The 16,401-nt window shown below is 33.6% G+C and overlaps 1 protein-coding gene across 1 annotated transcript in view; it reads right to left on the bottom strand.

Annotated features, from left to right (window-relative positions):
* The window catches only part of LOC114331579 (uncharacterized), a 57,835-nt gene that overhangs the window by 12,682 nt on the left and 28,752 nt on the right, over positions 1-16,401 (bottom strand). The window contains exon 3 of the mRNA XM_028281184.2: positions 5,517-5,735. Within this exon, the coding sequence (XP_028136985.1) occupies positions 5,517-5,735 (219 nt within the window). The remainder of the gene's footprint in view (positions 1-5,516; positions 5,736-16,401) is intronic.

The raw sequence follows: 16,401 nt of genomic DNA on the forward strand, positions 1-16,401 counted from the left end.
TTCAGCTTGCTTTTAATCATTTTTTTTTTCATACGCGGGATCCAGACTTATATGTATTTATCAAGGAGAGAAAATAATTAGGCAGCAGAATAGTGAGCAGATTAAACGGTATTTTATTTACGCACGTACAAACATAAAGCAAAAATCAAACATTTACACATCTCTGATCTAATTATTCGTGCTGTAGCTCTCAATTAGAGCTTTGCCTTTCTCAAGGTATCTAATGCTCCCAACAGAGTTCAAAACTCGACTCATACAGACCAATATCTTTTTTAACGTTCTGGCTAATATTTTTCTGTCAAAATTTTTTCACGAAAAACAATACCATCTCCAACTTCCAACCTTTTCAATGAATCACTCCACCAGGACTACTAAGACTAAAATTTTAAAACAAAATCTAAAGAACAAAAAATTTATTCTAGACATTTTTATCGATATTGAGATATCCTTAATTTAAGTTAAACATCTTGGAGGAAACTATTTAATGGCAGCCTACCTATTTTCTTTGCCTACTAGAGATGGGTACACTTAAACTCACCTAAACCATATAAGTGATGCAGGAGGTAGATATTGACACATTATCAAAACAAAATATAACTTGAGATTAATCGTCAGATATCCACTATATACATTACCTAAGCGAAAGAAAGAATGACCCATGAAAATGAAGAACCTTGTAATATTGTTCATCAGGATACTGTAATATATATCTGACCTAAAATTTATCCAAAAGAGGGTAAAGAGCATACACACAATTTATTTTATATAAAAAACGTACCTATATCGGCTAATAGAATACAAGGTAATTTCTTTCTGCTCAATCTTGATTTGTCTCGTAAGCTGCTAACTTGTAGCAGACTCTCGAGGTTCCTTATAGTGTAGATCAGGGGTTCCCAACCGGTGGTACGAGTACCACTGGTGGTACGCAGGAAGATTTCAGGTGGTACGCGTCGCGTGGGTGAAACAAGCGATTACACTGCGCTTCTGTCTGCGGAAGTACCAGTGCGCTACTCGTATTTGTACGATTTGATTTGATGAAAAAGTTTAAGAGTTTTTGCTCGGCACCACTTCAAACACTACAGCGGAACTCATTTTTAATACAATAAATGAGTGCTCAAAATAGACGTTCCTTGGTCAAAGTGTATTGATTTATGTGCCGATGGAGCAAAAGCCATGTCAGATAAATTGACAGGACAAGCAGCAAAAATAAAGAAAGTTGCTCCTGAATGCCGAAGTATACATTGGGTCTACATCGAGAAGAATAAGTTGCAAAAATATGCCAGAAAATATGACATCGGTTTTATTACATACTTTATAAAGGGCTCTTATTTTAAGATTATGCTCCTTGACGTGTGAAGATATAGGTGGCGAGTTCAAAACTCTTCTGTTGCATTAGAAGTGAGATGCTTATCTTGAGGGAAAATTTTCACCCGTCTTTTCGAACTGAGGTCAGAATTGAAGTTTTAATGCTTTTAACTGAAAAAAAAATGACATGAAAAGCTTGTCCTCTGATGAAGAATGGTTGTCAAGATTGGCGTATGTAGATGAAATTTTTGACAGACTCAACACACTGAACGTGAATTTTCAGGGAGTAAACACGGTGGTCCTTTATGTTCTCAAATACAGGGGAAGAATGTCTGCATTTCCTCCGCTGGCATCATTTTTCGAAGAAAACGAAATATCTCCAATATCAGATGTGGTTGCTGAAATAATTCTTCACTGGGAATTTTTTCAAGAAAGTTTTAATAAATATTTTCCTGAAGATTATTCTAAACTTGACTTAATCAGAAATCCTTTTGCAGGAATCTCACCAAATGAGTTGGAATTACAAGGAATCTTCATCGATCTAACAGAAGACAGTTCTATGAATGACAGTTTTAAAGAGAAATGCTTAATTGACTTCTGGATCCGGTGTAAATTCGAGTATCCAATGCTGTTTCGGCAAGCTATGCTGTTTTTGATGCCATTTGTCACTCTACTTGTTTGAGACTAGTTTTTCTGAGCTATTGTATATAAAAAACAAATAATTGGACTTCGTAAGTCCTAGGGTTTCACCCAAAGTAATCGAAAGTAGAACTGGAAGACGATATTTTAATTTTACGTGTAACTTTGCGTGGATTGATATACGAATTTACTAATTTTGAGTCATTTTTATAAAACTTTGACATTTGTCACCTCGTTTGTCATTCTACCCGGTATAATGGCGGAGGAGTTATATCGCGGTCGGACAGACCGACGGACAGACCGCCAAGGTCAAATATCTCACCTGTAGTACCATTCTTGGATTATAAGCTTTCATTTGACACCTCATTTGTCATTCTACCTGGTATAATGATGGAGGAGTTAAATTCGCGGTCGGGCAGACCGACGGACAGACCGCCAAGGTCAAATATCTCACCTTTAGTACCATCCATGTATTATCAGCTTTCATTTGACACCTCATTTGTCATTCTACCTGGTATAATGACGGAGGAGTTATATTCCCGGTCGTACGGACCGACGGAAAGACAGCCTGGGTCAAATATCTCACCTTTAGTACCATGCTTGGATTATCAGCTTTCATTTGACACCTCATTTGTCATTCTACCTGGTATAATGACGGAGGAGTTATATTCCCGGTCGTACGGACCGACGGAAAGACAGCCTGGGTCAAATATCTCACCTTTAGTACCATCCTTGGATTATAAGCTTTTATTTTTGACACCTCATTTGTCATTCTACCTGGTATAATGACGGAGAAGTCATATTCGCGGTAGTACGGACCGACGGAAAGACATCCTAGGTCAAATATCTCACCTGTAGTACCATTCTTGGATTATAAGCTTTCATTTGACACCTCATTTGGCATTCTACCTGGTGTAATGATGGAGGAGTTAAATTCGCGGTCGGGCAGACCGACGGACAGACCGCCAAGGTCAAATATCTCACCTTTAGTACCATCCTTGTATTATCAGCTTTCATTTGACACCTCATTTGTCATTATACCTAGTATAATGACGGAGGAGTTATATTCCCGGTCGTACGGACCGACGGAAAGACAGCCTGGGTCAAATATCTCACCTTTAGTACCATCCTTGGATTATCAGCTTTGATTTGACACCTCATTTGTCATTCTACCTAGTATAATGACGGAGAAGTTATATTCGCGGTCGTACGGACAGTCGGAAAGACAGCCTAGGTCAAATATCTCACCTTTAGTACCATCCTTTGGATTATCAGCTTTCATTTGACACCTCATTTGTCATTCTACCTAGTATAATGACGGAGGAGTTATATTCCCGGTCGTACGGACCGACGGAAAGACAGCCTGGGTCAAATATCTCACCTTTACTACCATCCTTGGATTATCAGCTTTGATTTGGCACCTCATTTGTCATTCTACCTGGTATAATGACGGAGAAGTTATATTCGCGGTCGTACGGACCGACGGAAAGACAGCCTAGGTGAAGTATCTCACTTTTAGTACCATTCTTGGATTATAAGCTTTTATTTGACACCTCATTTATCATTCATTCAAGCTGGTATAATGATGGAGGAGTTATATTCGCGGTCGGAGGGACCGATGCACAGACCGCCTAAGTCAAATATCTCACCTTTAGTACCATCCTTGGATTATAAGCTTTCATTTGACACCTCATTTGTCATTCTACCTGGTATAATGACGGAAGAGTTATATTCGCGGTCGTACGGACCGACGGAAAGACAGCCTTTGTCAAATATCTCACCTTTAGTACCATCCTTGGATTATAAGCTTTCATTTGACACCTCATTTGTCATTCTACCTGGTATAATGATGGAGGAGTTATATTCGCGGTCGGACAGACCGACGGACAGACCGCCAAGGTCAAATATCTCACCTTTAGTACCATCCTTGGATAATCAGCTTTCATTTGACACCTCATTTGTCATTCTAGCTGGTATATTGACGGAGGAGTTGTGATTACAGACAGACGGACGGACAGACGGACGTGGATAATACAAAGTTTTCACATTTTTTCAAAATTGGGTGAAAACAATAAATATAGAAACAGGATAGCAAATGCTGAAGAGGACTTAAGAATAAAATTAAGTCAATTACTCCTGCAATTAACAAGTTATTCCCAGGCAAACTGCAACAAACTTCACAATTAAAATAAGACAGTTTCTAAAAAAAACCAAGGATCGGTGGCGGGGGCATCCATTCCATGCTCCCCCCCCACGCAAAATTTGCTGGTACGCCAAAAACCTTAAAATATTTCCGGTGGTACGCAATTGCTAGAAGGTTGGGAACCCCTGGTGTAGATGATAATAATATCTGTTTTATCTGGTGCTTGATTTTTCGTCTTTCACGTAAGAGAGAATATTCTGTTGCTTCAGTAGGTGTTAGAATTTCCAGATATGATTTTTATTTTGGTTTTTAATCGTGTATAATATATATTATATACAATTAATTCGAGTATATTCTTATGTGGCTTGTTATAGGTTCTTTTATTTGTTCAGTATTTTTACCATTTTTGCGAGATCTCCTTAATTCTGTGATTCTGCTTTAACTACAATTTGATTTTCATTCTTAGATGAGCCGTCATTCACAGATAATTTTTCTTACCAAAAAGTTGTTTATGTAAAGTAATATTTTATAATGCCACTTCTATATCATAGTAGCAGTCCATACAAAATATTTTCAGATGATACTTAATAGAGTAAATATTGCAGGTAACTAATTTAGAATTAAGATCAATAGATATAAAAAAAAGTATGATGAATATTAAGCAGAACATCCAAAAGATCGATTTACATATTGAAAAAGAACATATTGAATAGCAAGATCAACATTCAAAAGAATCAGGAAGTTTCCAGATACGATAAAAGGATACCTGAATCTGCCAACATAATTCATGCAGTATATGACAGAGTAGTGTATCGTATGAAATCATCAATCTTCGGTTAGCTATTTCAGAAGAATAGATAAGAAAAGAGCTGGATTTAACCACCTCAGTAAGATCTAATGTAGTATGCACCTTAATACTTATATAAAAGTATAAATATTCAGATGTGGTGTGGAAACCTGGATCTTAATATAGGCAGCATATTAACAACTAGAAACTTTCCAAAGGTGGTGTTGTTCCCACACTGCAGAATTTCACAAATACATCATGTCAGTTAATAACAATATTTTGTTCCAATATATTGTGGACTCGACACCGTAAGGTACAAGAGGACAGCTTAAGTAAGTAAGTATATTGTGGAAACCATAAATGTGTTGGAATGTCATTCTCAAGAGATATGATGTGCTTTGATGAGAGGTACCAACTCAGTAAAGTTAACTTTGGACGACAGGATATAAGGCAAAAGAACTCAGGTACGTCGAAGAACATCATGGTTGAAGATTGTCTAGATCCACAGGTGATAGGCACCAACAGAAAAATATAACTTCGAATCAGCTGAAATATTATGGAAATAAAAACTTTTATTCAACGATAATAATAAAATGGTACTCAAAGAATTTTGTTATGTTCTTAATGTTATATATTACTTACGTTATATTTAAACATAATATTATTACTCCAACAGTCAGCATGAAGAAAAACTTTGTAAGGTCCATCATATTGCATATCTGCAATTAGTATGTCATTGCCATTATCGTGATATGGTCCAAAAGCTTCAGCTAGCTTTTGATCTGTGGTTGGGTTAAAAGTCATTTTGATTTTCGCTGTAGTCATGCCCACTGGTCCGGGGTTAGTGATAAAAAATCGCTCCTAGAAATAGACAGATATTACGTATCCTTGGGTTACACATGATTACTTATTATCAACAGAGTGCTATTAAATAGCTAGTTATCATTATTAGAGCGAAAATAGCATAAAAGTGTTAAAATCAATATTAAAAAAATATTTTAAATTTTATTTTAAACTTGCAATTATTTTACAGCCCTGTTTCAAACAAGACACCGAATCAGTGGTGTGCGGTGACTTTTTCGAAAGGGGAAGCGATTCAATAAGGATATAAAAATATTTTCTTAAGGGTCGAGGGTCGAGCAACTTTCCACCTGATAACACTCTGATGCGCAGGGGCTCTCTATCAACAAAGTACTTAATTATGTGAGACGTCCTGCGTACAAGGACTAAATCCGTGACGCGTGAATGCGTGACGCACTCCATTCCCGCTGTTTCTAGTGACTAGTGACCTATCATTGATGTGTATTGCTAGCTCGGGCCTTGAGTCCTCGCGCCGGGCTTGGTTTTCTAAAGAAGAATCCTATTTAAAAAAAAATATACTCCGAGGCATTTTCCACAACACAAAACTTTCACTAAAATGACACTTATTTATACTCGAGGTCTATTCTCCTATCAACTTCTGATAATTGTTGAATGCAGTCTTTTTTAATGGATAATAGGGCTAACTTTCAAAGTCTGTCTTCGCTTGTTGAATTTCTTTTAAACTCTTAATTTGAAACTTTTAATGCATCTTAATACTGCAAAACTTCGTTCAACTGATGCACTTGTGGCTGGGATAGTTAGTAGTACTAATTCACACAACTTGACCACTTCACACAGCGACTTGTTTAAACCAGTAATTATAAAGAAATCCCAGATTTCTGGGTATTTCTTTATCATTCATGTCAGTTGTTTCATAAATGATACTTAACTGAGAATGCAAAGCTGGGATATCAAAAAATTTTCATTATTTAATCGTAATGACATAAATTCCTCTGTGGGAAATTTTGATGAATTATAATTAGAATTATTAAGATTATATATAATTCTACAAATTTTAAATCGTTAAAATTTTGAAAGCTAGAATTCATTTGTTGTAGAATATTATCAAAAGGTCTCTTTGTTTCCTCTGTTTTCTCTGTCTTTCTGTCTCCGAAATTATCAATCTTCATTAATTTTCTTTCATGTTCAAACCCCATATGTTCAGTTTTATCCCAAATATTTTTAAACTGCTCTCGTTTTTTTAATTATCGTATTAATAAAGTCATCAATTTGTCTTATACAAAATGCAATACCATTTGATTTCTGTAAGATGTCAAATAAAAGATCAGTAAAAGGAAATATCTCTGCAAAAAATTTAAATCGAAATATTCTTAAGCGAATGTATGTAATACCTAAGCACCCCTTAGCAGCAGTAACAGTCGGAGCATCTCACTTTCGGGAAGGCGATACGACAACTGCATGACAAGCGGCGATTTTGAGATGCGCTTCTGCCAGGAATGGACCAAATAGTTGAATTGTGTGCATATTGAGTTCGTTCGTACGCGATTAATTTTTAATATTTTTCAATGCCTATTGGCTAGATAATATGTAGATTATTTGGATTAGGGAAAAAAAATTTATTATTAAATATTAATTAATAATATATTTTCTTATATCGACGAATAAATAGGGAAGCGGCGCTTCCCCCGCTTCCATGGACTACACGCCTCTGCACCGAATCAACGTTAGAAAAGAACGAACTGGCATAATTGCAATATAATCATAGTGCAATCATAACGGTAATTCAGTTCAATATAATTTTCTCTGAATATTGCGATTACCTAAGTATATAATAAATAATTAAAAAAATAATTTGAGACACTATTTATTGAACAAGCAACAACAGTACCCACGTGAAATTTCAAGGGGAAATAGCAGATAACAGAAGTTAGAATAAAGAAGGTAGGCAGCAGAACGAAAATAAGACAAAATATATGATAGTAACAAAAAAAAAACAAAAAACTCAAGAGTGACACCTACAGACCTACAACTAAAAATTTAGGTGAACTGCAAAAAATCTAACCAGACTGGAAGCTACTAGACTTTGTTAGAAATAACCTTTAATTCCGACAATATACCTAAAGTTTACCCTTGAAAAACACCATCTTTTGTACTTTATCCGTAGAGAAAAGACGTTGAAAAGAAAGTACACTTATTCAATATAGAGGGTGCTGGTAGGCTACTCTATGTAGTTCTTCACAAGTTTTGATTTGGTGAGTGGGTTCTTTAAAGCCAGAATAACCGCTTTGCTATCTGTAGAAATGTTTATTCTACATACTTTGGGTCTTTCATCGGTGATTTCATCAATGCAGGCTATCAAAACAAAAACTTCAGCTGGGAAGACAGTTGTATATTGACATAGGTTGTAAGATTTCAACATTCAAGATTGCATGTTCAGGCTACCAACGCAAAGACTTCAGCTTGGAACACAGTTGTATGTTGACCTAGGCTGTAAGATTTCTTGTAACATATCTGCCAAATACTTTTGATACAATACCATCAGCAATTTGAGATGAAATTAATGTTTGTCCCCATTTATATTTGATGCTTCTTGTTCTTTTGATCGTATAATTATATTAATTTTCTAAGTGAAGGTTAGTTCTGGTGTCATTATAATATCTGAGTTTATCCTAAAGATGGATTCCTTAAGTATAGTCCCATTAGTATTAAGGCGACCTTTAAGTATTGTTTACTTTAAATCTTAGTAGGTATGGTCGTAAAGTTTACCTCGGAAATATATAATTCCAGCAGAGGGAGACTTGTAATACTTAGCCTTCAGTGATCCCATATCTGCACCATATAAGGCTCCTGTTATATTATGAATCGCTGATCGTAGGTACCGACAACCGAGATTTACTGACTGCTATTAAATCCCGAAAGTTACAATAGGAAACAATATGCAAAATGAACACAAGCCATCTTACAAGTCATTTGCAATGAAATATATCTGGTTTAGAAAATTGTTTGCTTTTGTAAGGAAAAGACCATCCTGGTTAAAGAGCCTCAGAACCTGGTTCGCTGGATCGCTAAAATTCGTCACGGATAGGCACATCAAGAGGAAGATCTTTATCGGGTGCTAAGAGAGGTCTCACAAGATTGCAACGCCATCTTTTTCCACCAAAGTACTGAACCTAAGTAACTGTCGGTCGTATCACCTATCACTGACCAACATATCACTTTCAGTTTCAACCACCATCTTTTACATATAAATCGTCTGCAGTTCCAGAGTCGCGTAGCCTTGTTGGTTATATTGTTAATATGAACATGTGTTGGTCATATTTTATATACAGTGCGTCCATAAAGTAACGCATAAATTCATTATTTCGTAAACCGACGACTTTAAGCAAAACTCCCGCAACAGTTTGGTTTTTATTTTTAATTTCCGATTTTTTGGCATATATATCATACTACTGACGTCATCCATCTGGGCGTGATGACGTAATCGATGATTTTTTTTAAATGAGAATAGGGGTTATGTGCTAGCTCATTTGAAAGGGTATTCAATTCTCTATTCCCTAATATAAACATTAACATAATTATTTATACAAGGTGTTTAAAAAAACATTTTTTTAATTAAAATAATTGAGAAAAAAAGAAGAATGTATGTAATTTATCTAATTCAAAATACGTTTTAACGTTGTCAGAAAACGGGAAAAGAATGTTGATTTGACAAATAAATATTGCTTTTCGCTTAAATTCAATGTTAAAGCTGCCACTCACCTGCCTCTTGCCAGTTTGTACATTTCGTTTAAGCGAAAATCAATGTTTATTTGTCAAATAAATTTTTTTCCTGTTTTCTGCCAGTAGTCAAACGTATTTAGAATTAAATAAATTACATACATTCTTCTTTTTGTCTCAATTATTTTAATTAAAAAAATGTTTTTTGAACACCCTGTAGAAATAATTATACTAATGTTTACATTACTGAATAGAGAATTGAATGCCCTTTCAGATGAGCTATCACATGACCCCTATTCTCATTTAAAAAAATCATCGATTACGTCATCACGGCCAGACGGATTACGTCACTAGTATGATATATATTCCAAAAAATCGTAATTTAAAAATAAAAATCGACCTATTTCGGGATTTTTCCTTAAAGTCGTCGGTTTACGAAATAACGAATTTATGCGTTACTTTATGGACGCACTGTACGTCTATCAGACACATCCCGATTAACAGCATGTGTGGTTTCAGCATTTCCAAAATCCTTATTTTAAGATCTTTGAGACAATTTGACCTTAGAAGTGCCAATTCCCCGTTTCCTCCTTGTCAGAATCATCCTCTTATGTGCTCCAGTAATTTTCTTATCTAGAAAACTCAAAACCCTCGGTATCTTTAAAAGGAGTTCGCATGAAATCCTTAGTACCTACTCTTTTTAGCCGATGTGGTAGGTTCCTTCTCTTCCAGTGCCTATCGAATAGCCTAAGTGGAATTATTATATTTTGTGGGGTCCTCTCGCCAGATAATCTTTTTTTTATCTGTACATGGTTTTATGTTAACCCTACGAGTATGGGAGAAGTAATATATCCATACCTACAGCTCCCCCTATACAAATACGAGAATTAGGCCTAAAATGAGAGAGAAGGGGGAGAAGGGTTCCTCAAGTCACCCTCACAATGTTTGGACCGCAAATGACAAGCAAAAGCAGAAAAAAAATATCAAAAAGTTACTAGAGAACAAGATGATCATGTGACACAATATACGACATAAAAATCATAAAAATACAACATTGAAAGAAGAAATGCCGAAATCGGAAAGAATTAAGACAAGGTCAATCAGAATATGCAATCAGACAGCGACACTTATACGTTTCAGAATAGGATAGTATGATAAAGCATAATCTTTGATCCGAAGACAACCACGACAATGACAATAAAAAATTTCCTTCAGGAAATGTGTTTAAAATAATAAGTATTTCTAAAATGTTACGTGTCTTCTTAACCTTTTTGTCTCTTCTCTAGATTTCAAGATTATTGGTATTTCTTCTACGAGTCAAGGTAACATACTATATAGCAGGGGTGAGCAAATACTTTTAAACGCGGGCCCAAATGAAATTTTCAAAATGTCTCCCGGGCCGGAGGACTATACCTATACCCAGTATGTACGCTAACGTTTTTGGTAAAGGTTTTTCTCTGACCAAGAAATTTTTTTGGCAAAAATACTATAAGTATAATTTTAAAGCATTTGGAGAAAGACATTTGACTGTTAATAATAATAAATTGTCTTTCTGGAGTGTACATGCGAACAATTTGTTCCCAGTAAAATTACGAAATTTTTAATATGGTCTGATCTAAGACTAGCCTTTTTGAAGATGAGGAAATTTCTGAGTAACCAAAGATTCAATCTGCAAATCTAATATCGGATGGTAAAATGTTATGTCAAGTCAACCATCATAGACGAAATTCAAAGGAGATGACTGATCTGGTATGGTCATCTACGACGTCAAGGGACGACGACAGGCTGCGAAAACAAATTTTAAAATGGACGCCAAGGGAAAGAAGGAAGAGAGGAACGTCAAAACAATCCTGGCTAGGCGGCATTCAGAAGGCAATGTCGGAAAGGAACCTTCACCCTGACAAATGCAACGAAGGACGAAGCTGGAAACTGGCAACCGGAAGACGGATAACACTATAAAAAACTGTGATAATAATAAAAATGTTATGTCCACTCTCTTCTTCTTTATTGGATTGTTAATGCTGACTTAATGAAAAAGCTGAAAGCTTTTGATATGTGGCTTTTTAGGGGAATTATGAAAATACCATGGACCGATCATATTACGAACGAAATGGTGTTGCGCAGAATGGAAAAGGAACATAGACCTTTTGACCATCATTAAAAGAAGAAAGACATAATTTAAAATTAAAAGTCACACCAAATTTTCTATTTTTTTTTTCACCTCTGTGATAAACATTATAGAAGTTTTTAGGGACTTTGGGCCCTCGGTAATATAATATTTCATTCTGCTTTTACATTTTTCAAAAATACTTGTTAGTTTTCTCAGGATTCGAAAAAAATTAATGCATTACGCTCTATTAAAAAAATTGCTTGCGGGATTTCTCAATGGGCCGGATAAAGTAAGCAAAATGGCCGGATCCGGCCCGCGGGCCGGCTTTTGCCCACCCCCGCTATATAGGGTGAAAGGCACTTACGGAATAAAATTATTTCTCTCTGAGACCCGTTTTTAAAAAACTTTTAAAAAACGCTGAGACCCGTTCATTTTTAAATATAAATATACGCTTTTAAACCCAAATTTGAATCTAAGGGTGGTTCACGCAAGCCTATCATAATGCATAAGCTTTATTTTTAATGGAACACCCGATATATTTTTATATTTTTAAAAGCTGCTTAACAACCTGATTTCAATCTACCATATCATATATGGTGTTTTATAAATAATACAGGATGACATTTTGAAATTATAGTGTGTGGAAAACACGTATAGAATAAAATTTTTAGTGTCCTTATTTTAGCAAATTATAAAAAACGCTAGGATATGTCAACTTTTAAATTCAAATAGGCACTCTCTAATCAGAAACTTAAATATACAGGGTGATGCACTCCAGTCTAGCATAGTCCACGATCTTAAATTTTAATAAAAAAATAAAACGGGATAATACCCGAAGGTTGGCTGTCTACCATCTGTGGTTACGATTACTTACTCCTTTAGCAAGGACAGAGAGTAAGTAATCGTAACCACACTTTTCAATTTTTTTAAAAATTTCACCCTTTTTCAATTTTACTAAGTGAGATTACTTACTTTTAGGTTCACTGATGATGGACTGATAAGTCCGAAAACGTTTTGAACGTAATCCGTTTGGATTTTAAAAAAATTTTTTAGAATTTTTATTAAATATACCAACTACACTAGGGAGTTTTACTTCATGTCAATTTTATTTAAATTTTAATGAAACACCGTGTATATTTTTATGTTTTTAGAAACTGTTAAACAACCTCATATCAAAAAAGTATATTGTTTAGGGCTTAATATGAATAATACAAGGCCAAATTTGAAATTATGTATAGTTTTCGTCTAAATATTAAATACCTACATAAAATTTTAAAATTAATAATTTATCATATTTTAAATAATAGTACTATTCTTAAAATTAGCTAAATAAAGACATTCATATTCTAAACTAAGTGTAAATCTATTGGATTTTATATTTATTGTCTTGGCGAAATTTAAAAATAATTTCAAAATTTCACCTTGTATTATTCATAATGGACCCTACACAATACATTTGTTTTAGATGAGGTTGTGAAGTAGCTTCTAAGAACATAAAAATATACAGGGTGATCCATTAAAACTAGAGATCATTGACTATGCTGTACTTGCGTGAATCACCCTGTATATTTAAATTTTTGTTTGTAAAGCGCCCATTTGAATTTGAAAATTGACGCGTCCCACTATTTTTTAAAATTTTCTAAAATAAGGACACAAACAATTTTATTCCATAAGTGGTTTCTATACTTTATAATTTCAAAATTTCACCCTGTAATATTTATAATACACTCTACTCTACTTCGTTGAAATCAGATTATTAAGCAGCTTTTAAAAATATAAAAATATGCAGGGTGCTGCATTTATACTAAAGCTTATGAACTCTGCTAGACTTGCATGAATTACCCTGTACACTTAAATTTTTGTTTAAAAAGTGCACATTTTTATTTAAAAATCGACGGGTCTTAGCGTTTTTTACAATTTTTTGAAACAAGAACAGAAATAATTTTATTCCTTAAGTGCTTTCCACACTGTATATTGTATTCAATAAAATATTTAGAAACTCTTTGGCATTTTTTTATGGTCTCTTCCTTCTTTATGGACACCCCGTATAACATATTATACAGGGTGTAACAAAAATGCAGGTCATAAATTTATTCACATATTCTGGGACCAAAAATATTTCGAATGAACCTAACTTACCTTGGTACAAATGTGCACACAAAAAAAAAGTTACAGCCCTTTGAAGTTACAAAATGAAAATCGATTTTTCCCAATATATCGAAAACTATTAGAGCTTTTTTATTGAAAATGGACATGTAGCATTATTATGGCAGTAGTAACTTAAAAAAAATTATAGTGGAATTTGGAAACTCCTCAAAAATTTTGTGGGGGTTTTGTTCCTTTAAACCCCCCCAAACTTTTGTATACGTTCCAATTTAATTATTATTATAGTACCATTAGATAAAAACAATGTTTTAAAAACTTTTTTGCCTCTTCGTACTTTTTCGAAAAATCAGTTTTTATCGAGATATTTGGAATATTTGTCAAATCCACCACATATTTCTATATGGTTAAGTACGATTATGGACACTTGCTAATATAGACCAGAGAAATAAGGAAAAAAAATATCGTGTTGGTGACACATCCCCCTCCAGGCTGAAACCAAATTTTTCGAGTAATATGGTCATCTATAATAATAACCTATATGTTTCCTGCAGCCGATTTTGATGATATACATAGTTATAAACAAATGAAGATCAAAAAACGGTAAATTGTCGCTTTTTTCGTCTCTTACTAAAAAATTGGGCATTTTAAACAAATTTGAGAGTAATAAACTCATAAACCGTATAAAAAACTTCAATATGGCGTTCGCTGAATATGTCTATCCTTATTGGTTACTTAGAAAATTGCCAAATAAATCATAAATTTTGAGTTTATATAAATATTCATAACTTATGTAAAAATTAACTTAGAACCTTCTTATTACATGGAATGCTGATACTTATGGTGCTTAAACTACACCCTAAATTCCGAAGCAATTGGTCAAATAGTTTAAAAGTTATTTAATTTGTTTATCCGAAATTAATTTTTTTTGCAAAACTGTAAGTCAGAAAATGATGAAGTTACAGTAATATTTTGGATAGTTTATGAAAGAAGAAAATTTACAGTATTAATTTAATTTAAAAAAAATGACAAAAAATAATTATAGATATTGCAAAATAATTTTGCAAAAACATATGAATTAAAAAAATGGGGGGGCTAACTTTGTCCCTAAATGTCCTAGAACAGTTGTTTTTCTTTTTAAATGTGTATAAAAATTCAGTCTTTCTAAATATGAAAAAATAATTTTTCTACGGGTAACGGTTAAAAAGTTATTCTAATTGTTTATAAGTAAGCAAAAAATGGACATGTTTTTGCAAAATAATTTTACACTGTTTAAAATTATTTTTTGTCATTTATTTTTAATTAAGGTAATAGTATAAATGTTCTTCTTTCATAAACTGTCCGAAGTATTATTGTAACCTCATAATTTTCTGACTTATAGTGTTGCAAAAAAAATGAATTTGGGAAAAATAAATTAAATAACTTTTAAACTATTTGACCAATTGCTTTGAAATTTAAAATATAATTTAAGTACAAGAAGTCTCGGCATTCCGTGTAATAAGAAGATTCTAAGTTAATTTTTACCTAAGTTACGAATATTTATAAAAACTCAATATTTATGATTTATTTTGCCATTTTCTAAGCAACCAATAAGGTTGGACGTATTCAGCGAATGCCATATTGAAGTTTTTTATACGATTTATGAGTTTCTTACTCTCAAATTTGTTTAAAGTGCTTAACTTTTTGGTAATAGACGAAAAAAGCGATAATTTACCGTTTTTCGATCTTCATTTGTTTATAACTATGTATATCATCAAAATCGGCTGCAGGAAACATATAGGTTAATAATATAGATGTCCATACTACTCAAAAAATTTGGTTTCGGCCTGGAGGGGGATGTGTCACGAGAAAATCCTTATTTCTCTGGACTAATAATATGAAAATTTATTTATGATTTACATTTTTAGGTATATTTTAAACCATATTAAAAAAGAAGCCACATCTCGATAAAAGGTGCCTTATCGAAAAAATACAAAGAGGAAAAAAGTTTTAAAAAGACTGTGTTTAACTAATGGTACCGCAGTAATAGTTTAATTGGAACGTACACAAATATTTGGGGGGTTTAAAGGCACAAAACCCCCATAAATTTTGTATGTAAACGTATTGAAAAAGAAGCCGCATCTCGATAAAAACTGCATTATCGAAAAAATATTAAGAGGCAAAAAAGTTTTTAAAATATTGAATTTAACTAATGGTACCACAATAATAAATTAATTGGCACGTACACAAAAGTAAGGGGGGTTTAAGGGAACAAAACCCCATAAAACTTTTGGGGGGTGCACAAATTTCACTATAATTTTCCTTTAAGATGATCCTGCCATAAGAAATCCACATGCCTATTTTCAATAAAAAATCTCTAATAGTTTTCGATATATTCGAAAAAATCGATTTTCATTTTGTAAATTCAAAGGGCTGTAACTTTTTTTATGTGCATATTTGTACCAAGGTAAGTTAGGTTCATTCGAAATATTTTTGGTCCCAGAATATGTACTTTAATTTATTACCTGTATTTTTGTTACACCCTGTATAATATCTGAAGGACAAACAAATATATACAGGAAATAGAGAAATATGAAAAACAATTTGGCAAGAATAGAATATTTATCTAAAATTATGCTTAAAGAAACTGTTTTCAGAAAACATCGTTCATAAAATTAATATTGCGTTTTTCATTATGGTAGAGGAGCAAAGTATGCTAAATGTGCAGTCACTCGAGCGTTATGGGGACCTATTGGGTTGTGAAGAGTAGGTCCTAAAACCAAAAAAAGTTAAGTA

Source organism: Diabrotica virgifera, chromosome 5 (assembly GCF_917563875.1).
Source record: "Diabrotica virgifera virgifera chromosome 5, PGI_DIABVI_V3a".
NCBI classification, from domain to species: domain Eukaryota; kingdom Metazoa; phylum Arthropoda; class Insecta; order Coleoptera; family Chrysomelidae; genus Diabrotica; species Diabrotica virgifera.